General features: G+C 46.1%; 1 protein-coding gene and 1 non-coding gene across 4 annotated transcripts in view; both read left to right on the top strand.

Annotated features, from left to right (window-relative positions):
- LOC128941430 (ubiquitin-associated protein 2-like) overlaps window positions 1-27,320 on the top strand; it is a 189,180-nt gene that overhangs the window by 81,700 nt on the left and 80,160 nt on the right. For 2 of the 3 annotated variants that reach the window (XM_054283193.1, XM_054283190.1), the window contains 5 exons: window positions 12,910-13,181; window positions 14,274-14,446; window positions 16,190-16,397; window positions 21,535-21,574; window positions 25,294-25,477. In XM_054283193.1, the coding sequence (XP_054139168.1) occupies window positions 12,910-13,181; window positions 14,274-14,446; window positions 16,190-16,397; window positions 21,535-21,574; window positions 25,294-25,477 (877 nt within the window). The remainder of the gene's footprint in view (window positions 1-12,909; window positions 13,182-14,273; window positions 14,447-16,189; window positions 16,398-21,534; window positions 21,575-25,293; window positions 25,478-27,320) is intronic. The other variant, XM_054283192.1, reaches the window with a different exon arrangement.
- Window positions 13,883-13,965, top strand: LOC128941439 (small nucleolar RNA SNORD121A). The gene has a single exon (XR_008483554.1). It is a non-coding gene; the product is annotated as a small nucleolar RNA SNORD121A (small nucleolar RNA).

Consider the following 27,320-nt stretch of genomic DNA (forward strand, 5'->3'; position numbering starts at 1 on the left):
AGCACATCCCTTCGAACTCTTCACACCCATGTCCATGAGCGAGCAATAGATAATCGATTGCTGCTCTATTTTGAAGAGTCGCCTGTCTCACACTACCGACGTCTTTTAACATATCATCCAATGTGACAGACACAGACCGCGCATGTTTGCTCAACCAACAACCCATGCGGTCGATCTGAGTCAAGGCCACCCCCGATGCTGTCTGAGGTGAGAAGATTGCTGTAGCAATACTCGTTTTCTTGTCCCAAGAAAACATTTCATCATTGCAATCTGCTGCATATTGCTGTATTGATCTTTTTTCTCTGTGCCTTCCCTCTCTTAACACGTTCAAATCAGGCGATAGCATTGAAATTTCCCCAATGCTGCATGGACCTCCCGTGGCATTAGCAGGAATGCCGTGCCAAATTCTGTCCCCGCAAATTAAGAACAGACCCCGCGGCAATTGCACCGGAACTTGGATCGATCCTTTGGTAGTTCTCTTTGTATATTTACACCAAGCTGAGGCATTCTTATAAAATTCATGAGTGGGAGTTAAATCAATAGTTTTCACCTTTGTGTCTTTTGGAGCCTCAAACCGCATGCAGAGTCTCATTGTCATGGACCCAAAAATCTCCAATTCCTGAGGTTCTGTAGAAGCCACAGGAAGCAGGTGTGTCCAAGCACACCACTCTTTTATAGGATTTTTAATGACCTGCGAAATGTTAATTGCAGAGTGCCCTGGAACTGGCCATTGGTCCACTGGCAATCCAACCATGCATGCTGAAAACGGTTTACCTGGTCTTGAATGTGTCAGGCAGATGCTGTCTAAATTCGCTGCCCGAGCTAAAGCCTCCCATACATTTTGCCTTGGTTGACTAACAGGTAAATCTCCCCCACTGCTTACTGCAATGAATGAAAAAACAATGCACATAAGCATCATGAAACCCATTACTTTGCTTTTGTGTGAAAACCCCCCAAGGTCCTTGGTTTCTTTTTTTATTTCTCTTCTGGGTCGTTTTTCGCAGTCTGAGTCTCGACTTCTGTCTGAGTACTCGTCTCTTTGTTTCTTGGATCAGCGTTCTCGTGCTCTCGTGTTCGGAATGGCTTCACATGCCGCACCGACACCCACTTCAGACCTCGATCTGTGGAGATACAAGCGAAACCCTTTCCCCAAGAGATTAGTCTGAAAGGACCCTCTATTTGACCTGTTTCTGGGTTTCTGACCAAAACCAAAGGATCTCCCTTTAGCTTTGCCTGTGTGTTGTTTAGAAAATGTCTCACGATCGGTGGATCAGATGGATAATCCCTTTGTTGTGTTAACATTGTTTTCTTCGAGGTGCTTTTCTTTTTATATATTGTTGGAAAAAATTGCTGCATTGTTGCAGTCTCGCCACGAGATGGCGCTGTGGCTCCGCCGAGCCGACCCGGCATGTCGTGCACTTCTGCCCTCCTGCCACTAGGTGGCGCTGTCACCGGCCCCCCTGGCTCGGATGACGGTGCAATCTCGACTACCCTACTTCCTCTTCCGGCTCGGCGTCTCCCATGGAGGGAAGGAACTGAAACTCCGAGGCTCGAGACTAAAGGCACCAGATCTGGAGACGGTGTGGAGCCGCGGGACGTAGAATCCCTAACACGGCCCCTCCTCACCCGCGACGTCACAGGGGACCGGGCTCGGGCCCGCCCGCGTCTTACTCTCTGCGCGTGCGTGCTCTCTGAGCTACTTCCGGTGTCCCCCAAGCTGACGTCATCATCGTCTCCCCCCTGTTTCACCTCTGAGGTTCCCGCCCCTCGGTCTGTCCCAGAATCCGACCCCTCCTCCTCTGATGTTGTGTTCGCCTCCCCCGCCGGCACCCCGGCTCTACCCGCGATTCGAGCTGATCGTCGCACCGGCTCTGACGTTACACCCGCGCGCCTCCTGCGTCCCGCCGCGGCGGCCTGTTAACCGAAAGGTTGGTGGTTCGAGCCCACCCAGGGACGCCAGTTGTGGGATTTCTGGGCTGTTCAGATGGTCTGGGGAAAAGCCCAAAGATGGCCTTGGGCCCCCGGGTTCGAAAGGACGAGAGGAAGCTTCAGATTTGTTCTTGGTCTTGGTGTTTATTAATTGCTTATCTAAAAGATTTTCTCTTGGCCTGACAGAGTTCTGCTCAGCAGTCAGCCATGGGCACACACTGAAAGCCCCTGGGGCGGTCACCTATCTTTATACCCGGAGTTACGTATACAATATTTATCATTTTTCTCCAATACCCTCTACCCTTCTTAACCAGTGTTCCCCTAGTAAGGTCCAATCCCGGAGTGCCAACATCACCACAGAAGATGGAGGTCTAGAGGAAGAAGAAGAAGGAGAAGGGCACGCCCCAATTCCTCCATCTTACTTCTCTAGACCCCCCTGTACAGAAATCTTAAGCCCTGTATCTCACACTCCAATTAACTTGTCCCTTCACCATTCACCCCAGTGAAATCCTCCCGTCCTCATACTGATGTCATCTCCCATGTGGGATCAAAGTCCAGCCACCAGACATCTCTGGCAGCATTCCAGGACTCCCGAGCCCCCCAGGGGGGGTCTTGTTCACCCTGCACCCCAGTTCTGAGAGACTGAGATCCCACAACCACCTTGATACCTACCCCAGAGAATAGGAATGCTGCCACAGAACTTGACACTAACCTAGGGACTAGGGATGTTGCTCCACAGCCCACCTCAGAAATGAACCACCCGGATTGGGTGGGGGTTCTGGTGAGAGATACGCAAGATGAGCCAGATGCTGAAGGAGTATATTTCCCCAGCTGGTGAGAAACCCTTCCCCTGGCTCGAAGAGGGAGAGTCTAATAGGGCAGCAGTGGAACCCACAGATGTTACAACCGTCCAGGTTCCAGCTGAACTGCAAGGGCAGTCACAGCCAGCAGCAGTCACCCCTGTAGAAACAAAGAAGTCTAAGATGAAATCAGAGCACTCAGATAATAATGATAAGAAAGGAGGGCCCTCACAATCTGCAGGGGAGCCAACGGTTGAGATCATCACCGAGTCCCTGACATACGAAAGTCTGTAATCTGCAGAAAGACATTGTATGACAGGGGCGTGAAGCCTATACAACCTGGTTGCTTTGGGTCTGGGACCTTATGGGTACAGGTGTGCAACTGGATGGTGGTGAGGCAAGGAATTTGGGACCCTTGACCCAGGACTCAGGTATGAATCAGGTATTTTTAAGGGAGCCAGGGCCCCTTTCCCTCTGGGAGTGGCTTTTAATGAGTGTCAGAGAGAGGTTTGTCCACAGGGAGAGAATGCAGGAGCGCCACCAAAGAATGCGCTGGAAAACCCTTGAGGAAGGGATCCAACAGCTGAGAGAAGTGGTGGTATTGGAGGTACTCTTTGGGAGGGAAGGACAGCATGATAATGACCCCGACAAGGTCAGGTGCCCAGGGCAGATGTTGTGGAGTCTGGCAAATCTAGGGCCATCTCAATACACCACCTTCATTGCAATGATTAATGCCAATAGCAACTGAGAAACAGTGGGTTCTGTCGCACACAAACTTAGAATTTATGAGAATATTATCAATGGCCCCATACAGGCTCATGTCTGCTGTAATTAAGATCCTCCAAGAGGAGATGAGGGAGGAGGTGAGGAGGAACAGTTCCCACACCGCAGCAGTGCAAGTCACAGGCCCCAAACTCAGAGCCGAACGTCCCACAGCAAGAGAGAGAGGGTACACCCCACGAGCTGACCTGTGGTTCTTTTTTCATGACCACGGGGAAGACATGGGAAGGTGGGATGGGAAACCCACTTCTGCCCTGGCAGCACAGGTGCATGAACTCAAGGAGGAAAACACTAACTGAGAGAGTTCCACTAAAGTGAAGGTAGCCTCATCCTCTCATCACCAAGCTGCTGGGTATTAGAGAAGGGAGGATGATCTGTTGGATCCCCTTGAAGGAACATCTAGTATGTATGCCCAGGAAAGAAATGATAACCAGGGCTAGAGGGGCCCTGCCACAAAAATATGAAGCGTTAGTTGATACTGGTGGGCAGTGTATCCTAATGCCATTGGGACATGTGAGGGCAGAACCTGCTTCCATTGCTGGGGTGATGGGGGGATCGCAGCAGCTTAGCCTATTGGAAGCTGAGGTGAGCCTGACTGGGAAGGAGTGGCAGAAACATCCTATTCTGACTGGCCCAGAGGAGCCCTGTATTCTAGGCATAGACTTCTTCCGGAACGGCTATTACAAAGACCCAAAGGGACTCAGGTGGGCTTTTGGAACAGCTGCTCTAGAGGCAGAGGACATTAAGCAATTAAACACCTTGCCTGGACTATCAGAAAAACCCATCTGTAGTAGGACTTCCGAGGGTGGAAGAGCAACGAGTACCAATGGCCACCTTCATGGTGCACCACCAGCAGTATCGGATGAATGGGGATGCCATGATCCCCATCCACAAAATGATCCCTGAGCTGGAGAGCCAAGGCGTAGTCAGTAAGGCCCACTCACCCTTCAAAAGTCCCATTTAGCCTGTGCGCAAGTCTGATCGACAATGAAAATTGACTGTGGACTATTGTGGCTTCAGTGAAGTGACACCACTGCTGAGCACTGCTGTGCTGGACATGCTGGAACTCCAGTACGAGCTGGAGTCCAAGGCAGCAAACTGGTACGCCACTATTGACATTGCTAACGTGTTTTTCTCCATTCCTCTGACAGCAGAATGCAAGCCTCAGTTTGCTTTCACCTAGGGGGGGCGTGCAGTACACCTGTAACCGACTGCCCCAGGGGTGGAAGCACAGTCCCACCATCTGCCATGGACTGACCCAGGCTGCACTGGAAAAGGGTGAAGCTCCACAACACCTGCAGTACATTGATGATATCATTATGTGGGGAATTATGGCAGCAGAAGTGTTTGAGAAAGCAGAGAGGATCATCCAGATTCTGCTGGAAGCTGGCTCCGCCATCAAGAAGAGCAAACTCAAGGGATCTGCCTGAGAGATCCACTTCCTGGGAGTAAAGTGGCAAGATGGACGGTGTCAGATTCCCACTGAGGTCATCAATAAGATCATCATGATGTCTCCACTGACCAGCAAGAAGGATACTCAAGTTTTCCTAGGCACCATAGGTTTTTGGAGAATGCATACTCCTGAGTACAGCCAGATAGTGAGCCCACTCTACCTGGTTACCTGCAAGAAGAACACTTTCCACTGGGGCCCTGAACAGCAACAAGCCTTTTCCCAGATCAAGCAGGAAGTCGCTCATGCAGTAGCCCTTGGCCCAGTCAGGACGGAACCAGAGGTGAAGAATGTACTTTACTCTGCAGCTGGGAACAATGGCTTGTCCTGGAGCCTTTGGCAGAAAGTACCTGAGGAGACTTGAGGCTGACCACTGGGATTCTAGAGTCGAAGCTACAGAGGGTCTGAAGCCAACTATACTCCAACAGAGAAGGAAATGCTGGCCACCTATCAAGGAGTTCAAGCCGCCTCAGAGGTCATTGGCACAGATACACAACTCCTCCTGGCACCCCGACTACCGGTGCTGGGGTGGATGTTCAAAGGCAATGTTTCTTTCACTCACCATGCCACTGATGCCCCATGGAGCAAATGGATTGTCCTCATCACACAGCACGCCTGGATTGGAAACCAGAATTGCCCTGGGATTTTGGAGATGACTACAAACTGGCCGGAAGGTGAAAACTTTGGTCTCACTGATGAGGAGGAGCAGGAACAGGTAACACAGGCTGAAGAAGCTCCACTGTACAACCAAATACCAGCAGAAGAAACATGATACGGTCTTTACACTGACAGTTCCTGTCACATTGTAGAGATGAAAAGAAAGTGGAAAGCAGCCATATGGAACCTCACATGACAGATCGCAGAAGCTAGTGAAGGAGAAGGTGAATCAAGGCAATTTGCTGAACTCAAGGCCATTCTACTGGCCCTGGACATTGCTGAAAGAGAGAAGTGGCCAAAACTATACCTTTATATCGATTTGCAGATGGTAGCCAATGCTCTGTGGGGCTGGCTGGAAAGGTGGAAAAAGGCCAACTGGCAGCATAGAGAAAAGCCAATCTGGACTGCTGATGACTGAAAAGACATTGCCACTTGGGTAGAAAAGCTATCTGTGAAAGTCTGTCATGTAGATGCCCATGTCCCCGAGACTCAGGCTAATGAGGAACACCAAAGCAATCAGCAGGTAGACCAGTGTCCTGGGGTGACGTTATGATGCTTCTATCCCCATTCATCTGTTCTGTGCCTTTAAGACCGGCTCTGAAGAGTGGAAGTTTTGTTTGGGTTTCTCTTATCAGGGACACAGAGACAGGCAGTACATAGGGCTGTTTTGGCTTCTTGCTTTCAGCTTGCTGCTTTGCTTGCTCTCTTTTCTGCTCTTGCTTCTGCTCTCGCTTTTGCTTCTGCTTATTAGCTAGTTTAGCTAAACAGTCCAAATTCCTTCCTGGACTGTTTCTCCTCTCCTGTTTCTTTGACCATCTCGAACCTGCTCCAGACTGGGAACTGGGAACATCGAGAGTTTGCACCGTTTTGGCCTGCAGCAGCTGCCCCAATGCCGGAGGGACTGAGAACAGAGCAACCACCCCCGAAAGAGACTTTCTGATTTTGTCATCTTTCTCAGAGCGGTGTCAGCTGGTATTGTTCATTTTGTGTGCTGGGGGGTGCTGTGCCTGAAATAAACAGGTTCTTTCCACCTCTCTCCAAGGAATTTTTTCCCGAACCGGTTGGGCAGAGGGGCCGTGTGGGTTTTGCTTTCTGGAGGGGCCCTCCTTTGCAGATTCTTTAACAAATTTGCCCTAAACCAGGACAACCAGGCTGCAAAGATAGAGGTGTCAAAGATAGATTTAGATTGGCAAAACAAGGGAGAGTTGTTCCTACCTCGATGGGCTCATGATGCCTCAGGTCATCAGGGTAGAGATGCCACCTATAAGTGGGCACGAGACCGAGGAGTGGATCTAACCATGGACAGTATTTCTCAGGCTACCCATGACTGTGAGACATCTGCTGAGATCAAGCAGGCCAAACAGGTGAAGCCCCTATGATATGGTGGGCGTTGGTCCAAATATAAGTATGGGGAGGCCTGGCAGATGGACTACATCACACTGCCTCAAACCTGCCAAGGGAGGCGCTTTGTGTTGACCATGGTGGAAGCCACCACAGGATGGTTGGAGACCTACCCTCTGCCTCATGCTACTGCCTGGAACCACCATCTCAGGCTTGGAAAAGCAAATCCTTTGGAGACATGGCACCCCTGAGAGAATTGATTCAGACAATGGGACCCATTTCAAGAACAGCCTTATAAACACTTGGGCCAGAGAACATGGTATTGAATGCATATATCATATCCCTTATCATGCACCAGCTGCCAGGGAAGTTGAATGGTGCAACGGACTACTTAAGACTACCCTGAAGGCACTTGGCGAGGGAACCTTTAGCAATTGGGAAATGAACTTAGCAAAAGCCACCTGGATGGTCAACACCCGAGGGTCTATCAATCAAGCTGGTCCTGCCCAGTCTGAACCCTTGCACACAGTGGATGGAGTTGAAGTTCCTGTTGTACACATGAAAGGTATTTTAGGAAAGACTGTTTGGATTAATCCCACCTCAGGCAAAGACAAACCCATTTGTGGGATTGTTTTTGTTCAAGGACCTGGTTACACTTGGTGGGTAATGCAGAAAGATGGAGAAACCCATTGTGTACCACAGGGAAACCTATTCTTAGGTGAGAACTATGTGTAAGGTTTCATTTTGTAGAGTTTATTGATTTGGGTATGATGCAGATGGTAATAGAATAAGCGGTGGATAATGTCTTAGGTTGCAAGATGTGGCTGGGGATGTGTATTCTATTGCCATCTATTAGAGGTGGGCTGTGACAGTGGTCACAGTGGTCTTCAGGTGGGGTGAGAGATGAGAATGTTGACTCCATGTTCAGAAGGCTTGATTTATTATTTTATGATATATATATATTACATTATAACTATACTAAAAAGAATAGAAGGAAGGTTTCCTCAGAAGGCTAGCCAAGAATAGAATAGAAAAGAATGATAACAAAGGCAGCTGGCTCAGACAGAGAGCAAGAGCCAGCTCTGCTGTGACTGGTCACCAAATCCAAACATCCACAGGAGACCAATCACGGATCCACCTGTTGCATTCCACAGCAGCAGATAACCATTGTTTACATTTTGTTTCTGAGGCCTCAGCTCCTCAGAAGGGAAAAAATTCTAAGAAAGGATTTTTAGTGAAAAGATGTCTGCAACAGTGGGGCAATTATCTTCTGTTAATTGGGCCACCTGTTACAACCAGGTGGGGCAGTTTTCTTTATCTCTTCCACAACCAATCCTCCCTTTGGTGAGATATCTTCTGTTAATGGGCCAGTGAGTCTCACTTCATGACTAATAAAATTACATCATCCCATTGTGAGATGCTCCACAAGGGTTATTGGTTTGTTAGAAATCCCAGAAGTGCCTGAGAACGGTCACACAGGGATTGGAGCTTCTCCCCCTCAAAAAGGCAGCAGGATCAATAGCCCAAATGAAGTGCATCTACACCCACAAACACAGCATGGACAACAGAAGGAGCTGGAAGCCATGGTGCAGCAGGAACATTATGACATAGCTGCCATCATGGAAACATGGTGGTATGATTCACACAACTGGAAAGCTGCAGTGGATGGCTATAAACTCTTCAGAAGTGACAGGCAAGGAAGGAGAGGCAGTGGGGTAGCCCTGTATGGTCTGGGGAGTGTCTTGATTGCCTGGAGCTTAATGATGGTGACGATACAGTTGAGGGTTCATGGGGAGGAATCCAAGGGAAGGCCAACAGGGCAGATATCCAGGTGTGAATCTGTTATAGACCACCCAACCAGAATGAAGAGGCAGATGACATATTCTATAAACAACTGGGAGAAGTCTCACAATCTTTAGTCCTTGTTCTTGTCCAGGATGTAAACTTACCAGATGTGTACTGGAAATACAACACACTGGAGAGGAAACAGTCTAGGAGGTTCCTGGAGTGTGTGGAAGAGAACTTCCTGACACAGCTGCTGAGCCAACCAGGGGAGGTGCTCTGCTGGACCTGCTGTTTGTGAACAGAGGACTGGTGGATGATGTGGTGGTCAGAGCCTGTCTTTGGCACAGCGATCACAAAATGACAGTTTTGGATTCTTGGAGAAGCGAGGATAAGGGTCAGCAGAACTGCTACATTGGACTTCCAGAGGGCAGACTTTGGCCTGTTTAAGAGATGGGTTAATGGAGTCCCGTGGGAGGCAGTCCGGAAGGGCAAAGGAATCCAGGAAGGTTGGACATTCTTCAGGAAGGAAATTCTTAAGGTGTAGGCAGTCTTCATGTGCCAGAAGACTAGCTGATGAAGAAGACCAGCTTGGTTGAACACAGACCTTTGGCTGGAACTTGGGGGGAAAAAAGAGAGTCTGTCATCCTTGGACAAAGGGGCAAGCAACTTGCAAGGATTACAAGGATGTTGGGAAAAAATTAGAAGGGCCAAAGACCAGCTAGAACTCAATCTGGCTACTGCCATAAAAGACAATAAAAAATGTTTCTATAAATATATCAGCAGCTGTCCTGCTTTAGGGCAAATTTGGGAGAAAACCTCCAAAGGGGGCCCATCCAGAAAGCAAATCCACACAGCCTCTTTCCCCAAGTCGGTTCGGGAAGGATTCCTCAGAGAGAAGTGGAAAGAACCTGTTTATTTAACAGGCACAGCGCCCCCAGCACACAATACCAGGTGGCAAAACTCTTTCACTGCTCTGAAGAGATTACAAATTCAGAAAGTCTCTCCTGGGAGTGGTCGCTCTTTTATCAGTCCCTCCACTGCTGGGAATGGCTGCTGCAGGCCACAAAGTGCAAACTCTCAGTGTTTTCCAGGTCCCAGTCTGGAGCATGTTCGAACAGTTCAAAGAAAAGGGAAAGAAAAACAGTCCAGGGAAAATCCAGACTGCCTAGCTAAACTAGCTAACAAGCAAAAGCAAGAGCAAAGCAGGACCAAGAGCAAAGCGAAAGCAAGAGCAGCCCTATGTACTGCCCCGTGTCTGTTTCCCGACAACTGTGGGGGAGTGAGCAGGCTGATAACAAAACAAAACTTGGCTCTTCAGAGCCAGTCTTGAAGGCACAGAACATAATATCCAACATAAACAGAACAGAGGACTTGGGATACAAGCATCATAATATCACCCTAGGACATTAGCAAAAGGCAGGACAAGGAGAATATCCTTAATTGGGTGTGTGGGAAAGCATAGTGGCAAAGGATGAGGAAAAGGCTGAGGTACTCAATGCCTTCTTTGCTTCAGTCTTTTATAACAAGACCAGTTTGTTCTCTTGGTGCCCAGCCCCCTGAGCTGGAAGATGGAGACAGGTAGCAGAATGAAGCCCTCACAATCCAAGGAGAAATGGTCAATGACCTGCTACACCACTAAGACACACACAAGTCCTTGGGGCTGGATGGGCTCCACCCAAGGGTACTGAAGGAGCTGACAGAAGTGCTCACCAAGCCACTTTGAATCATTTATCACAAGTCCTGGCTAACAAAGGAGGTCCCAGAAGACTGGAATTTAGCAAATATCATGTCCATCCAAAAGAAGGGTTGGAAGTAGGATCTGGGGAACTATAGGCCTGTCAGCCTGACCTCGTTTCCAGGGAAGGTAATTGACCAGATAATCCTGAGTGCCATCACGTGGCACCTACAGAGCAACCAGGGGATCAGGCCCAGCCAGCATGGGTTTAGGAAAGGCAGGTCCTGCTTGACCAACCTGATCTTCTATGACAGGGCAACCTGCCTAGTGGATGAGGCAAAGGCTGTGGATGTTGTCTCCCTGGAGTTTAGTAAAGCCTTTGACACTGTCTCCCACAACATTCTCCTGGAGGCACTGGCTGTTCATGGCTTGAACATGTATACTGTTGGCTAGGTCTATGAATTTGCAGAGAATACCAAGTTAGTTGGGAGTGTTGATCTGCTGGAGGGTAGGAAGGTTCTGCAGAGGGCTCTGGACAGGATGGATTAATGGGCTGAGGCCAATGGTATTCAGTTCAACAAGGCCAAGTGCTGGGTCCTGCACTTGGGTCACACCAACCTGTCACAGCATATGCCACAGCACCTGCCACAGTTGAGATGGCCACAATACACAGAGTATCACCATACAATATCAGAAAGCTTTAAGCATCCTCATACAGAGTAACATCACATCACTTTAGAAGGCTGCAAGTATCCATCCATTTTGTTCTTTAGCCCAACCTTTTTTACCCCTCATTGGTCATGTATTGCACCTGTGTGCTTTCTGTTCCCTTTTGTGATTGGTCAGCATACCTCAGCACTCCATGTCTCATTGCTTTCAATACTGTTCACCTGCTTTTCACAGTTGTAGCCCGTTAGGGATGAGGCTCAGCCACAGCCCCATTCCCAATTACCACAAACTGTGTACCTACACCAATCCCCTGCAGTGCTACAGGCTGGGGCAGAGTGGCTGGAAAGTGGCCCTGCAGAAAAGGACCTGGGGTGCTGGTCAACAGCCAGCTGAACATGTGCTAGTGTGTGCCCAGGTGGCCAAGAAGGTCAATGGCATCCTGGCCTGTATCAGCAATAGCGTGGCCAGCAGGGCCAGGGAAATGATTCTTCCCCTGTACTTGGCACTCGTGAGGCCATACCTTGAATCCTGTGTTGAATTTTTTGCCTCTCACTACAAGAAAGATATTGTGGTGGTGGAGTGTGTTCAGAGAAGAGCAATGAAGAAGTCTTATGAGGAGCAGCTGAGGGAGCTGGAGGTGTTTATATCTGGAGAAAAGGAGGCTCAGGGGACCTTATTGCTCTCCACAGCTAACTGAAAGGAGGTTGTAACAACATGTGGATTAGTTTCTTCTCCCAGGTAACACGTAACAACACAAGAAGAAACAGCTTTAAGTTGTTCCAGGGAAAGTTTAGATTGGATTTTAGGGAAAATTACTTCATGGACAGTGTTATCAAGCTGTCCAGGGAAGTGGTGGAGTCACCATCCCTGGAGGTATTTTAAAAGCTGTGTAGATGTGGTGCTTAGGGACATGGTTTAGTGTTGGATTTGGCAATGCTGGGTTAGTGGTAGGACTCAGAGGTCTTTTCCAACCCAAACATTTCAATGATTCTAAATAATGCTTGCCCACAGCTGTTTATTTAAAGTTGTTGCAGTGTGTTGCCATTTCCTGTCTTAGACTTCCCAGTCCTTTCCCAGGTGTGGTAATACCTTTTCCCTTCCCCTTGCCTCCTGCCCGTCAAGCTTAACATTCCAGCAGGGGTGTCGTCTGGTTGGCAGAAGTTCAAAAGATGCCCCTAAGCCCTGGGGTCATTGGTCTGTCTATGTGTCACTTGCCCCCTGAGACCCGCCCCCTCCCACCTGGTTGGTGGCTCACCTGTCCTTTCCCGTCCCCCTCCCCCTGGGCTTAAAAAGGACCTTGAGACCATGTGGTTGGCATTCTGTTGGAGCTGTTACCAAGATTCAGGTGTCCATGACCTTGGAATAAAACTCTGGATATAACCCTCCATCAGAATCCTCTCCTTTTACTCTTCACCTTGCCTGGAGCCTTTCCATCAGAGGTAAAGCCTGAGGTCCTGCAAGCCTGGACTTGTTCCATTGCCTAGCTGCAACATCCAGCCAGCCAGAGGTATCTCTGTGGTGAAATACCACAGCTGCCGCCTCAGGCCAAGCATCAAGGGCCAGGAGAGCCTAGGCACTTTCCACCTGGTAATATTGGGATTATATTCCAATATAAAGTAGTGAATATCAAGTGTTAGCTTTATTATTACAGTGGTAATGTTCAGTATGAAGCTTGTGTGATGTCTGAAAGAGACTTGCGCGCTCTATGAAATCATAGCTGTCTAGTGTGTCAGGTCACCCAGATTGTTTCATAAATGGCAGAAGCATGAAGAGCAGAGTTCAGTACTTTAATTTTGATGTTTCTTTTTCCCAACACTGACCAGACTTAGAATCGCAGCCTCAACCATCCCCAGTTCTAATCCATCTGACCCAGCGGCAGCAACAACAAACACAGACAGCCCCTGTTCCTCCTCCTGGGCTGGAGTCCTTCTCCCAGGTAAAACTCCACAAGCCATTACCAGTAGACACCTCTACCGCTGTTAGCAAAATGTTACAGCTCCCCACTATATCTATGGATAACCAGGAAGTGACTGCCCACCAAACCCAGCAGAAGCAGCTAAAACCACCAAAACGGAGGATAACTCCAGCATCCAAGGTGGGTAATTGAGTTTGTCCATAGTAAACATATAAGCATACAAAAGCTTGTATCAGCAATAGTATGGCCAGCAGGATCAGGGAAGCAATTTTCCCTCTGTACTTGGCACTGGTGAGGCCATACCTTGAGTCCTGTGTCTATTTCTGGGCTCCTCAATTCAGGAAGGATATTGAGGTTCTGAAGCAAGTCCAGAGAAGGGTAATGAAGCTGGTGAAGAGGCTGGAGTACAAGTCCTGTGAGGAGCAGCTGAGGGAGCTGGGGGGCCTTAGCCTGGAGAAAAGGAGGCTTGGGGGGACCTTCTCCCTCTCTACAACTGAGAGGAGGATGGAGCCAGGTGGGGGTTGGTCTCTTCTTCCAGGTAACAATTGACAAGACAAGAGGAAATGGCTGCAAGTTGTGCCCAGGGAGGTTTAGATAGGATATTAGGAAAAATTTCTTTACGGAAAGGGTTGTCAAGCATTGGAACAGGCTGCCCAGGAAGGTGGTGGAGTCACCATCCTTGGAGTTATTTAAAAAACATGTAGATGTGGTGCTTAGAAACATGGTTTAGTTGTGGACTTAGAGTAATGGTAGGACTTGATCTTAACGGTCTTTTCCAACCTTAATGATTCTATGTATAAGTTTCTAGGAAGAAGGAGAGCAAGGACCATGGTCTGTTTCTTGTTTTTAAAGCAGGAAATTCAAAGCTGAATAGTTTTTAGGTTCAAAATACAGTGATGTCGTTTCCAAGCACATATCTAATTGTTCTGTGTGGAAAATGACTCTTACTATGTGATTTTTGGATTGACTTAGTAGCCACAAGATGAATATTGGCTGAGGGGGATGATCACAGATGACACTTTGAAATTGTAGAATAGTATGGCTTACTCTTTCAGCTCCAGATCAGGGCACAGAATCAATGAATTAATTTCAGGTTACAATAATGTAGTTAATTTAAGTAAGGTGGAGGGTTGTCACAGATCTAGTTAGCAGCAAAGGCTGAGCCAGTAACTGAAGAAGCCTGTAGTTAAGGGACAAGACTGACAGTTACTTATACCTTTAATACAGATAGTGCATGAAAAGGAATTATCTTGGGTTTTGTTCTCCTTTAAGATTCCTGCCTCAGCAGTGGAGATGCCTGGATCAGCAGATGTGACAGGATTAAATGTTCAGTTTGGAGCTATGGAGTTTGGATCAGAGCCTATGCTCACAGAATTTGGATCAACTTCAAGCAGTGAGAATACCAGCCAGGCAACCAACAATAGCTTGTACTCGAAATCTGTCAAGTATGTGTGAACTCCCCTCCTACATTCTTGCATGCCTTTTTTAAGGGGTCAAGTTTCTGCCAAAAATTTCAAGGCACAATTGCCATGTAATGAGAGGGAGAAATATGATGACATATAAGGTGAACATGTGCCCAGGTGGCCAAGAAGGTCAATGGCATCCTGGCCTGTATCAGCAATAGTGTGGTCAGCAGGGCCAGGGAAATAATTCTTCCCCTGTACTTGGCACTGGTGAGGTCACACCTCGAGTCCTGTGTCCAGTTCTGGGCCCCTCAATTCAGGGAGGACATTGAGGTGCTGGAGTGAGTCCAGAGAAGGGCAACAAAACTGGTGAAGGGTCTGGAGTGCATGTCCTGTGAGGAGCAGCTGAGGGAACTGGGGATGTTTAGCCTGGAGAAAAGGAGGCTCAGGGGGGACCTTCTCACTCTCTACAACTCCCTGACAGGAGAGTGCAGCCAGGTGGGGGTTGGGCTCTACTACCAGGGAACAAGGGACAGGACAAGAGGACACAGTCTTAAGCTGCAACAGAGGAGGTTCAGGTTGGACATTAGGAGGAATTTTTTCCCAGAAAGGGTGATTAGACATTGGAATGGGCTGCCCCAGATGGTGGTAGAGTCACCGTCCCTGCAGGTGTTTAAGGAAAGACTGGATGTGGCACTTAGTGCCAAGGTCTGGTTGACAAGGTGGTATTTGGTTATACGTTGGACTCAATGATCTCAGAGGTCTTTTTCAACCTAATTGATTCTGTAAAGTGTTTTCTGTGGATGACATCTTAAAGAAGAAATTTTTTTTTTAATTACAATCAAAATCTCCCTAGATGGGTCAGTATGAAGCTGGAGATGACGTGAATGTATATAACCTTAAAATTAAGCTACCCTTTATAACATTGCAATGTTATGTGTAGTTTTCCTGATTTTCAAATTTGTTTGAGGGTTTGTTCCTCACAACACAATTTTTTTCTTCTGATTTTTGGTCCAGGAGAGATGATCTTTGTACCACATATGTGTATTAGTACATTGGCACCAGATTATAAATCTGATGCTTCTATGGGAGGAGAAAAAAAGCCGATCTTTCATTATGTAGAACCTCTTACTGAAATGCTAAAATGGCCAATGATAAATGATGATAAATGCCAACATACTTGTAACCCTTTTTTCTTCCTTATTAATTCAAAAATTGGCTTCAGAAAGAAGTTTCCCAAAGTTAAATCAGAAATATTATTAAAAATTAATTTTCACAATAATTTCTAGTTCTGTAAACTTAAAAAAAAGGTGTTTAGAAAGTAAAACAGTCCTGCATATTTTAAAGTATTTTTCCTCTTTACATAGTTCTGTTTGACTGCTACTTTAATGACAGAATTCTGTTGTTAAAAGAGACTGTGTTTCTCATCATATACCAGACTTTATGGATCTACTTGTTTAAAAAAGAGTTTATGTTCATTAATATATCCTTTGGGAAGGTGAAAATGACATGACCAAAAAAGTGCTTGTGTGTAAACTCTTGTTTTGGTTGGGCTGGCAAGAGGAAGATGAATGGTGCTTAGTGCAGTGGATGGTTTTGAAGCAGTGATTACTGGGGACCAAAGTAAAATTATATATTTTTTCTCATTAGATTTTCTAGTATAAATAATGTATATTTGACTCCATGTTTAAGGTAGTTCTAGATAACTATATAGGAGCTGATATTTTCACAAAGATATTTGAGATCTAGTGTGCCATGTTGATAAATAATTTTTACTTTTTCCAGTGATCCTTTGAATACCTCTCTGCCAATATGCAATACAGTACAGGAATCCACCTGCACAACCTCTGCTGTCAGCTCTTCCAGTGTGACCTGCTCATCCCAGAGCACCAGCCCAGTAACAACTTCCTCCTATGAGCAGACTTCTGTGCTTAGTAGGATAGTGTATGAAAGCTCCATGGCACCATCTGAACCAACCCCTGTTGCAGTTACAGTGAGTGAAATTCTGAAATAAGACTTTGAAAAAAGGGAAATATTCTTATCAGTGTTAGACTTGTATTACCCAAATATGTTAATATTTTAACCAAGCCAAGTAGTATTTTTGATTCCCAGGTCCATTCTGTTGTTTTTTCTTTTCTTATTTTGTAGCCATTTCTTGTATATGGGATATAAGAGCCTCTGCTTTTATGGGTTTTGACATCTTAAATTGCTGTTTGACCTTTATTCTTAGTAACACTTGACATCTTAGCTGAGTTTCCTTCCCTGAAGCTTAGTTTTTAAAAAAGGAACTATTTCTGTATGTAAATATCAGTTATGGTATTTTGCCATAACTTGACCATTTCTATCCAAAGGTATATTATTTATAAAATTAATATGGCACCTAGAAAATGAATCCCAAACTGTTTGTGGCCCTTCCAACATTACTCTTTTGTTTGATTTAAACTGCAGTTGGAATTAGTTTCATCTTTTATTTTAAAAAGCATAAGGAGAGATCTAATCTAGGACAGAGAGAGTCTCAGGAGATATTCAAAAGCACCTACTCTATTTGTATATGGAATGTAGGTTTGTTTTAAGAGAATTTATTTTATCGAATATTTAAGGAACTTTTGAGAGTTTGTAAGTTTATTTACTCCTAGCCTTTGTTATATAATGGTTCAGTCACATCTGTCTTCTGCACTAGCTCGTATTTACTGGTGAGGATCAAGCATAGACTATCCACTTCTGTACTCCAGCATTATCCAAAAAACAACTGGTGCCTCTCAAATCTTATCTTTCAATGGAAAAAAATTGGCGCCTCTGTGTAACTTGATAGTTAAAATTGTGAGTTGCATTAGATCAAAAACATAGCCATTTCCTATTACAGCGTCCTGAGTGGGTCGCTGCGGTGGTGAGAGAAGGATGAGAATCTTGTTTCTTGATCAGAAGGCTGGATTTATTGATATATGATATATAATACATTATGACTATACTAATAGGAATAAAGAGAGAAGTTGCAGAGCTGCTAAGCTAAGCTAAGAATAGAAAGAAAGAATCTAAAAACAAGAGAATTCTCTGTCCCTGTGTTCCAGAGAGCTTGCCCTGGGATTGGCTCTTAATGGTACACATGAAACACGAACCAATCACAGGTGCATCCTATTGCATTCCACAGCAGCTGATAACAATTGTTTACATTCTCTTCTGGGGCCTCTGCCTCCCAGAAGACGCAGAAATCTGAAAGAAAGGATTTCTGTGAAAAAATGTCTGCGACATCTCACCTTTCTAAATTGTATAAATTAAAAGAAAAATGCTGATGTGAAATGAACAGGAAATTCCTTCACCTGTAAAATATACAATACTAACCAATCACTAAAAACAATCCTACAATCTAAGAAAATGCAAAAAACAATGCAAAGAGAATTCAAGTCCAAGCAGCTGAGTTTCAGGAACAGTCCAAGAGCCGAAGTTGTTTCCCTTGGAATATCTGAGAGTCCTTTTGGTCCTTGTCGGATTTTGGGGCTGTTTAGATGGTCTGGAAAAAGCTCAAAGATGGCCTTGGGCCCCCGGGTTCGAAAGGACGAGAGGAAACTTCAGATTTTTTCTCGGTCTCGGTGTTTATTAATTGCTTATCTAAAAGATTTTCTCTTGGCCTGACAGAGTTCTGCTCAGCAGTCAGCCATGGGCACACACTGAGAGCCCCTGGGGCGGCCACCTATCTTTATACCCGGAGTTACGTATACAATATTTATCATTTTTCTCCAATACCCTCTACCCTTATTAACCAGTGTTCCCCTAGTAAGGTCCAATCCCGGAGTGCCAACATCACCACAGAAAATGGAGGCCTAGAGGAAGAAGAAGAAGGAGAAGGGCACGCCCCAATTCCTCCATCTTACTTCTCTAGACCCCCCTGTACAGAAATCTTAAACTCTTTATCTCACACTCCAATTAACTTATCCCTTCACCATTCACCCCGGTGAAATCCTCCTATCCTCATACTGATGTCATCTCCCATGTGGGATCAAAGTCCAGCCACCAGACATTTCTGGCAACATTCCAGGACTCCCGAGCCCCCCAGGGGTGGTCTCGTTCACCCTGCACCCCAGTTCTGAGAGACTGAGATCCCACAGTCCTGAAACAGACTTCTGCAAAAGTCCCATCAATAGTTATCAAAAACCATTCACAGTCTTACAACAATTTCAAACAATTTCAAACAATTTGAACAATTTTGGAATGTCCTTTTCTGGCCCTTCAATGCTTCAGTGCTTCAGAGCTGCTGTCCGCTATTTTCAATCTTTTTTATTTAAATTTTTTTTTTTTTTTTTTTTTATCGAAAAGGAAAAGAGCAGCAGCCGAGCAGAGCAGTGCCAGAGAAGGAAAGGCCCTGGGGGCCCTGGCCCATGATGGTCCAGAAACCCCAAAACTGGCCCACAAAAGGGGGGCCAGGACCAGTAGGAGGAGCCACAATTCCCAGAAACATAAGGAGGCCACACAGTGGGCCCGGCCCAGGAACTTCCTAAGCCCAACGGCCCAGGCCAAACCCATGAGGCAGGCTCTGCATTCCCACAGGCCTGCACCCTGCTGCCAGCACGGGTAATGAGATGCTTCCTTTCCCCAAAACCACTGAGGCATGCCAGCAGCAGGGAAATAGAAGCCTTCCCCAGCAATCCCATCTGGGGTCTGGAGATGTTTGTTTCCCACAGCAAACCAGCTATGGTCTCCTCCAACTGTGCCCTCTATCTCTGCACTGCAAACGCAGCAGGTGTATCTTCCATCCGCCCCATGGCATCATCCCCACCCCCTCCGGGCTGGGGACCAGAGGCAGGGCTCTCGGGATGCACCTGCCCCCCCATGCCACTAGGGCGCAAGAGAGGCGGCAGAGATGGCAACCACCATGGGACAATCCCCGAAAAACCACCCCCCAACCCGCCGAGAATGCTGATCTTAAAAGCAGGCAGCTGGACTGCCCCAACAGTCAGCTGGCGAGCAGCCCCCGCTCCACGGAAGGAGAGACCCCCCGCCGGGGCGGCTGCTACAGCAGCCAGTCCGGGATGGTCCGAGCTCGAACAAGCCGCCGGTTCCAGGGCAGTCTCTGACGCCGACATGGAGGACAGAGCCTCCGACAACGGCAGAACTGCTGGGGCGGCCAGTGGAAGCAGCGGGGGGGAAGCCAGAACCGGGGAGGGAATCACGCTGAGTGTAGGAGCAGCCGCGGGCCGCTCCGAAGTTCCCGCAGGTTTGGGGCCGTCTTCAACACCATCCTGAACAGGGACCGTCTTGGCTTGAGGCGGCGGGAAGGCCGGTGGAAGCGGCGGAGGGGCCGAAGGGGCCGGAGAGATCTCCTCCTCCGCTGAGCCAGAAGCTGGAGACGGATCGTCGTCGCCTGGCAACAGCGACTCGGCCGCAAGAAGGGAAGCTGGTGAAGCCGCGGGCGGGGCCGCCTGGAGAGGCGGAGACGGGATCACACGGAGAGACGGAGCTGGCAGGGGCGGGGAGGCCTCGGGGACCGGTACCACCCCCATCTCTGAGCGAGGCGGAGTCCGAGAGGCCGGCTGTGGCAGCACCGTCCACTCCCATCCCCCCTGCGGGGGAGAAGGGGGGGGAGGAGAAGGCTTCATCTGCGCAGGCTCGGGAGAAAGAGTAAAAAAAACTTCTTCGCGCGGTGAAGTTTTGCCCCCCCCCGCCGTGAAGCCGGGGGGGCCGGGAAGCCCAAACTCATCCCCCACCAGGTCTCCTCCCGGGGACGGTGGAAACGGAGTCTGCCCATAGCAGTTAGAAATCCATTGAAAAGCAGCTGCTCTGCGTTTCAAAACTGGGACGAGCTTTATAAATGCTGGGTATACAGGAGGCAAAAAAGGCCCCTCCCTCCAGACGAACTGGAAAATGGAATTCATGCACTCCCAGACAAAAACATCCAAAGCGTATAGGACATCAGTAAAGAACCCAAAAAGCTTTGCCCATCAAAAGAACTCATAGAGATCTGTTTTTTCAAAAAAAAATCCGTCCTCTCTACACCAGTTTTGCCAGAGGGCAATAAGTTTCTCCTCTGAAGGGGAGAACTGAACCTCTTCCTGCAAGGCATGTGTCTTCCATAGGAACAGCCACAAACTTCTGAGGGCTGGTTCATCAGGAAGGGAAAAGCAAACAGTACCTTTTGAAAGAGTCCAGCTTGCTCTGGCCAGCTCCACGGGTCTGCTGCTCGTTCCAAACATCTTCCTGAAGGTTTTCCAGAAGAAGGTTCACTTGTGGTCAGCCTTGGCTGTGAACTCTGTCCAAATCAGGATCTTCAGTTCTTCAGCTCCTGGCTTGAATCCACTTCTGTGGTCACTTCAAAGCAACCATCAAATGCTACACATACAGGATTTTTACCCAGTGCAGCAATTTGCTCCTCTGGTCTTATCAAATTAATTTTTGCTCTGACACGAGGGGTCACCAAATATTACAGCGTCCTGAGTGGGTCGCTGGGGTGGTGAGAGAAGGACGAGAATCTTGTTTCATGATCAGAAGGCTGGATTTATTGATATATGATATATAATACATTATGACTATACTAATAGGAATAAAGAGAGAAGTTGCAGAGCTGCTAAGCTAAGCTAAGAATAGAAAGAAAGAATCTAAAAACAAGAGAATTCTCTGTCCCTGTGTTCCAGAGAGCTTGCCCTGGGATTGGCTCTTAATGGTACACATGAAACACGAACCAATCACAGGTGCATCCTATTGCATTCCACAGCAGCTGATAACAATTGTTTACATTCTCTTCTGGGGCCTCTGCCTCCCAGAAGACGCAGAAATCTGAAAGAAAGGATTTCTGTGAAAAAACGTCTCCGACAATTTCCTATATGTTATAGCAATTCTTTCTTTCATATCAGTGTGAACCTGAAGTTTATGTTATATACAGTAGATGGGATGGTCTCCAGCTGATGGATGTATTATGAGCAGTATATGGGATTCTGTATGTTCAGTACACCTCATACTCGAGACAACTTTATTATGTGGTTTTGTTAAAGGTTTTAAAAAAGTTAATTTTCTGTCTTTTTGGTCTTTCAATTAAGAATTAATATAGAATTTTGCATGAAGCATGTTCTATGTGTGGTTTGGTCTGAAAATTTAATATTCCTATTTGATAATTTATTTATCCATTTCTTCTTTGTTTACAGAACGGGCACAACAGTGTTAGAACACAGGCAACTCTTGACAGTAAGTTTACCAAGCTTGGTTGTGCAGAGGACTTTCTGATCCTTCTTTACTACTTGCTGTGTGCACAACTGTAGCAGTGATGTCTGGTTTAAGGTTTTACATTGTTCGCACTGACTATTTTATTACTGACTCTCTTGAGTTTATTATGTATTTCCATAGGATATACTACTTGCTGCTTGACTAGAACTGAAGTGTGAAAGCAGCTCTACTAAATCTACAAACCTAAGCAGTCTTAGAATTAAAGAAGCTGATTTGCTGCTGCTTTCTTTTGAATTTATCTGCCAAAATTAGGAGAAAATTTTTAAAAATATAAAATTTAAAATTAATACAAAAATTTTTAGTAATTCTTCCAATTCTCAGTTGGGAAGCTGTGAATAGCATTTAGCTGTAATGACACAAAGTGACATTCTTGGAATGCACCTCTCATTTGGTATAGTGCTACTTGTGCCCTATTAGAAGCCCATGGGGAATAAGGGTGACTAACATGCTCCCTCTGCCAGGTACCTTGCTCCCTTGCAGTGGAGTAAGAATAACATAATACTGGCTCTGATACAGGCATTACTGTTATCTTCATCTTGGCCAGGTTCTAATGTGGTATTTTACTTGTAGCATCCCTACATCTCTGTTCCTGGAGTTAAAATAATTAAATCAAATTCTAGTAATTTATCTTCTGACCTGTGCTGCTCTGTGGAAATTTTCAAGGGCAGCAGTATGAATTAACATCTTTTGGAATTCCAAGACTTTAAGTCTGTCTTCCTCTTAAGCATCTCTTCAGGTAGGTCAGACTGTTTTTTTAATACTTCTGTGTAGAAAGAAGTTGGGCATTCAAGCCTATAAACAATGTTTTGTTAGTGCTAAGTTAAATTCTAATGAGCAGGAGGAGTGTGTATGCCCAAAGAGTTACCACTTGAAAGATTGTTATATATAAAAACAACTTTTCAAGTGGAAAAGTTTCTTACTCTTGTGTACAGAATTTATGAATTATGTATGAAATTCACTACAGGACTTGTTTTGTTTTTTTTGGGGTTTTTTTTGCTATGGAAAACAAAGATCTTAGAATTCCTAATATTTTTGTAATTATTCTGTAACAGCTTTATTAGTCCCTTTTTCTGAGCCAGTTCCCCTTTGAGAACACTTTTGGTCTTTTCTGTATTTCAAGCACATAAAGTGGAATCAGTCTTCTTCCATGTATCTATTTCATTAATCCCAACTATTATGTATTTTCTCTTTTTAACATTTGAAAGTAGTGACATTTTTCCCTTCTGCATGTGCTGATAATATTCTTAGTTCATAGGATGATTTGGGTTGGAAGGCATTTCAGTTTTAGTTCCAACACCCTGCCATAGACAGGGATACCTTCCACTAGACCAGGTTGCTCTAAGCCCCATCCAACCTGGCCCAGAACACTTCCAGAGATAAGGCAGCCACAGCTTCTCTGGGCAACTTGTGCCAGTGCCTCACCACCCTCACAGGGAAGAATTTCTTCCTAATATCTAATCTAAACCTACCCTCTTTGAGTTTAAAGTCATTTCCCCTCTGTCCTGTCACTCCATGCCCTTGTGAAAAGTCCATTTCCAGCTCTCTTGGAATCCCTTTAGGTACTGGAAGGCTGCTACAAGGTCTCCCTGCAGCCTTTTCTTCAGGGTGAACAATCCCAACTCTCTCAGCCTGTCTTCACAGGAGAGGTGCTCCAGCCCTCTGATCATCATCTTGTCCCTACTCTGGACTCACTCCATCAGGTCCACCTTCTTCTGATGTTGGGGCCTCCAGAGCTGGACACAGTACTCCAGGTGGGGGTCTCATGAGCACAGAGTAGAGGGGCAGAATCCCCTCCCTCGATCTACTGGTCACGCTGCTTTTGATGCAGACCAGGATACACTTGGATTTCTGGGCTGCAAGTGCACACTGCTGGTTTATATTAATTTTTTCATTCACCAAGACCCCAAGTCCTTCTCCTCAGGGTTGTTCTCAATCCATTCTTCACTCACCTTGTATTTTTGCTTGGGATTTCCCTGACCCAAGTGCAGGACCTCGCACTTGGACTTGTTGAGCTACATGAAGTTTGCACAGGCCCACCTGTCAAGGTCACTCTGGATGGCATCCCTTCCTTCCAGCATGTCGACCGCACCACACAGCTTGATCTCTTCAGGAAACTTGCTGAGGGTGCACTCAATCCCCCCGTCCATGTCACCGACAAAGATGTTAAACAGCACTGGTCCTAACACCAGTCCCTGAGGAACACCACTCATCACTAGTCTCCACTTGGACATGGAGCCCTTAACTGCAACTCTTTGAGTGCAACCATCCAGCCAACTCCTTATGCACTGCATGGTGCACCCACCAAATCCATGTCTCTCCAGTTTAGAGACAATGATGTTGTGTGGGACAGTGTCAAATGCTTTGCACAAGTCCAGGTAGATTATGCCAGTCACTCTTCTCTCATCCACCACATTCCCCTTTTTCAGTCAGTGGGAACTTCACTGGACTGCCACAACTTCTCAAATATGATGGATAGTGGCTTAGCCACTTCCTCTGCCAGTTCCCTCCAGACCCACAGATGTATCTCTTTAGATCCCATGGATTTCAGGTTCCTTAAATGGTCTTGAACCTGATCTATAGAATTTCCTTCTCTGTTGTCAGTTATCCTCATGCTTATTGCCAAGGCCAAGGCTTCTTGATTTCTGTTTGTATAGCAATCCAGTAACCCGACTTGAGTCATTTAGTGAGGAAAGCAAACCAGTAACTTGAACAAACTGTGATGTGTACCTTCTGAGTGTATATGTGAATTTTCTTTTGTGACCATTCTAAGATTGTCTTTACATGCATTGCAAGTTAGTGATGATCCACTGGCTAGTAGTCTCTGATATGGTATGGAAGCATGGTCCAGCAGAAGGCAGGGCTCAACTCTCTTTTGCTTTTATTGGTGAATGAGTGCCTCTAATTCTGTGTATTATCTTCAGAGAACAAGAGATAAGTGTAGAAACAGCTGGGTATTCTGTTGGGCAGTAGAGTTGTTCAGTGTCTTAGTATAGTGATCATTTGGAAAGGTACATCTGTGGTAAACAAGTTTTACTCTGTGTACCTGAAAGTACTATTCATGCTTAAAGCTTTTTGTTATCTAGGTCACATAAAGTTAGACAATATTTGGCAACTCTTTAGCCATCAAAAGTGCTTAATGCTGTACCCAGTTGTGGCCTTTTATCACAGCTTCTTTTATTCTACTGCATTAAACATTTGACTCAGTTCTCTGAACTGATGTGTTGTATGTGCCCTTGTACTCCAGCAATCCAGGTATTAAACATCAATGGTGCTGTGTAGGTCGCAATGAAGAAGCAGAGCTGCAGGTAAAAGCAGATTTGTACAGCACAAATTACTTCTCTTTGTGGAACCAAATGCAAGGAATTTTAAAGTGAGGATTCACTTGTGAGCAAAAGGTAGTAATCCAGATAGTGGGAGTTTAAGTGCAGAAGACTAGTTTGCTACACACGTAGCATTGAAAATTATAAATCTACTGTAGGTGAAGAGCCTAAAGGGAAAAAATGATAGTTATGTTGCTGTTTGAATTTTCATTAATAGCCTGATTCTTGATACTGTTATTGGTTCTTACTGGTCAGATTTTTGTAAACCAAGGGGAGAACACTGTTGTGTTCCTGAATCCAGGCTAATATGTCAAGTATGCTGGAATTTGTCTTTGAATGTCTCTTTTTAATTTGTTGCAGCTACTTCATCAGTTCCTGTGCTTAAGACAGAGCCTTCTCCCTCACTACCTTCTGCTGATTCTCTGCCCAGCATGGTGTCCACTACTGCTTCACTTCTGCCTTCAGCATTGCAGCATGCAGGAACTTTGTCCAGCTTGCCTCAGTCCAGTGATCTGGCCAGCAGCTCACTCTCACAGTTAAGCAGGTGCAGTAGGAGTTGTGATAAACTGAAAGGGGTTCAATTGTCAGGAAAGGACAGACATAAGGGTGATTGTGTATGAGGCTGTCAGTTACCAGGGTCTCTTTTTCTGACATTAGCTAGAATTAGGCGAGAGATTCAGAAGAGGCTAGGATGTTTCTGGTTACAAAGTATGAGCTCTGGGCTGCCTCTTATTGATAGAGCAGCTGCTGCCCATGGTTGTCTTGGTTTAAGACAAGTTATGAGGTGGACACTTTGAAATAAGTTACCTCCCCTTTAGTTTTAACCAATCCCTTTCCACCAATAAGGAGATAGGAATATTGTTATAGATGAGTAATGGGATGATTGGCTCTCACAATTAAGGGATGAACATTGTATCTATGTTAAGAGAAGTTTTATTGATGTATAGTTATGGTATTGTAGTTTGTTGTTTAGACATCCTCTGTTCTCCCCATAGTCCCCTTTCCCCCACTCTGTATTGTTGCCACCAGACAACCTGGGTTGTCAGGGTTGTCCGAGACGTGGAGGGAGGGCATGTACATGTGCCCCTTGCATGGGGCAGTTTGGAATGGGAAAAGCTTGTTGCTAGGGGATGCGGCATGACAACACCTCACCTCCAATCAAGTTACAAGAAAGTAGTCTCCTCCAATGGATGGCAAAGAAGAGTTGACTGACAGACTTTAGGAGAGGCCAAGGTTGCCTGATGCAACCCCCAGGGGTATAAAAGGCGGAGCAGCCATTTTGTAGACAAGCTCCTGGCAGATGGTCACATACTCCCAGTGCACTGTCCTTTTTCCTTATTCAGTCCTTTGTTGTATTTTGTTAAGGTTTAATAAACCTTTAAAATTTTAAAAGTGACAGGTCATTTCTCACAAATATGAGGAGATATAAGTGAAAAAATAACAGTTTACTAAAAAAAAACCAGAAACAGGCAAACATAATAACAGTAATAGTCACTAGTTACAAAATTGCTGGAATCTCACAGACTCCCTGGGAACAAGGAGAAATTTAAAAATGGCAGAGTAACCCCTCCCCCAAGATGGCACCCTCCACAGACAAGCATGTGTGGAAAGATCAAGATGGCAGCAGCCCTCCTCCCTCTTTTCTCTCCAGTGGCAGCAGCAGCTCCATTGGTGAAGGTGGCTGGCACACTCTGGCAGCTGGAACTTGGTCAAGGGCTAGAACTCGTGGAAGAGACTTTGCCTTCCTCTTGGCAGAAGATGGCAAGGCAGCCAGCTGGGGCAACTTGGACTCTGTGCCTTCTGATTTCCACTGGGCACTGCTGGTGGGCTGAGGCGATTGTATGGAGCGGGGCTGTTCTGTTCTTCTTGTTGCAATGCCGCAGCTGTAGGCAGGCACTCAATTTGCCTCTCAGAAAAAAAAACTACCTGAGGCAACCCTCTAGGAAAAAAACAAAAACAAAAGAAACCCAAAAGAGAGCCTCTGCCCACTGGTGCCTTGGCTCCATCTCCCTGCAAGAACAAAGGGAAAAAAGCCAGAGCCATGAGGCAAGAGAGAGTTCTGCCTGAGTGCCTCAACCTCAAAAAAACTGGGCACCTCCCAGCCCTTGCATGGTTGTTTTCCTGCTGCAGGGTCTTAAAGAGACAGTAACAATGTTGGGCACAGATAGATATGGAATACAATAACATTTTGGTTTACCCAGGACAGTGGTTTATAAACAACTTAGTGTTTCAAGTAGCTCTTACTTCAGTCATGTCAGCTAAATTGATTCCCCTAGTTTGTTTTTCCTACTTTTTCTGCAGTGCTTGCTGATTGTTTAGTGTCGTATGTTTGAAATTATTCCCTAGCAATTTACTTCCTGGCTAATTTTGAAATACTGTGTTTTCAT

Source organism: Melozone crissalis, unplaced genomic scaffold (assembly GCF_028551555.1).
Source record: "Melozone crissalis strain CALT ecotype California unplaced genomic scaffold, PUWL_Pcris_2 ptg000035l_1, whole genome shotgun sequence".
Classification (NCBI taxonomy): Eukaryota; Metazoa; Chordata; class Aves; order Passeriformes; family Passerellidae; genus Melozone; species Melozone crissalis.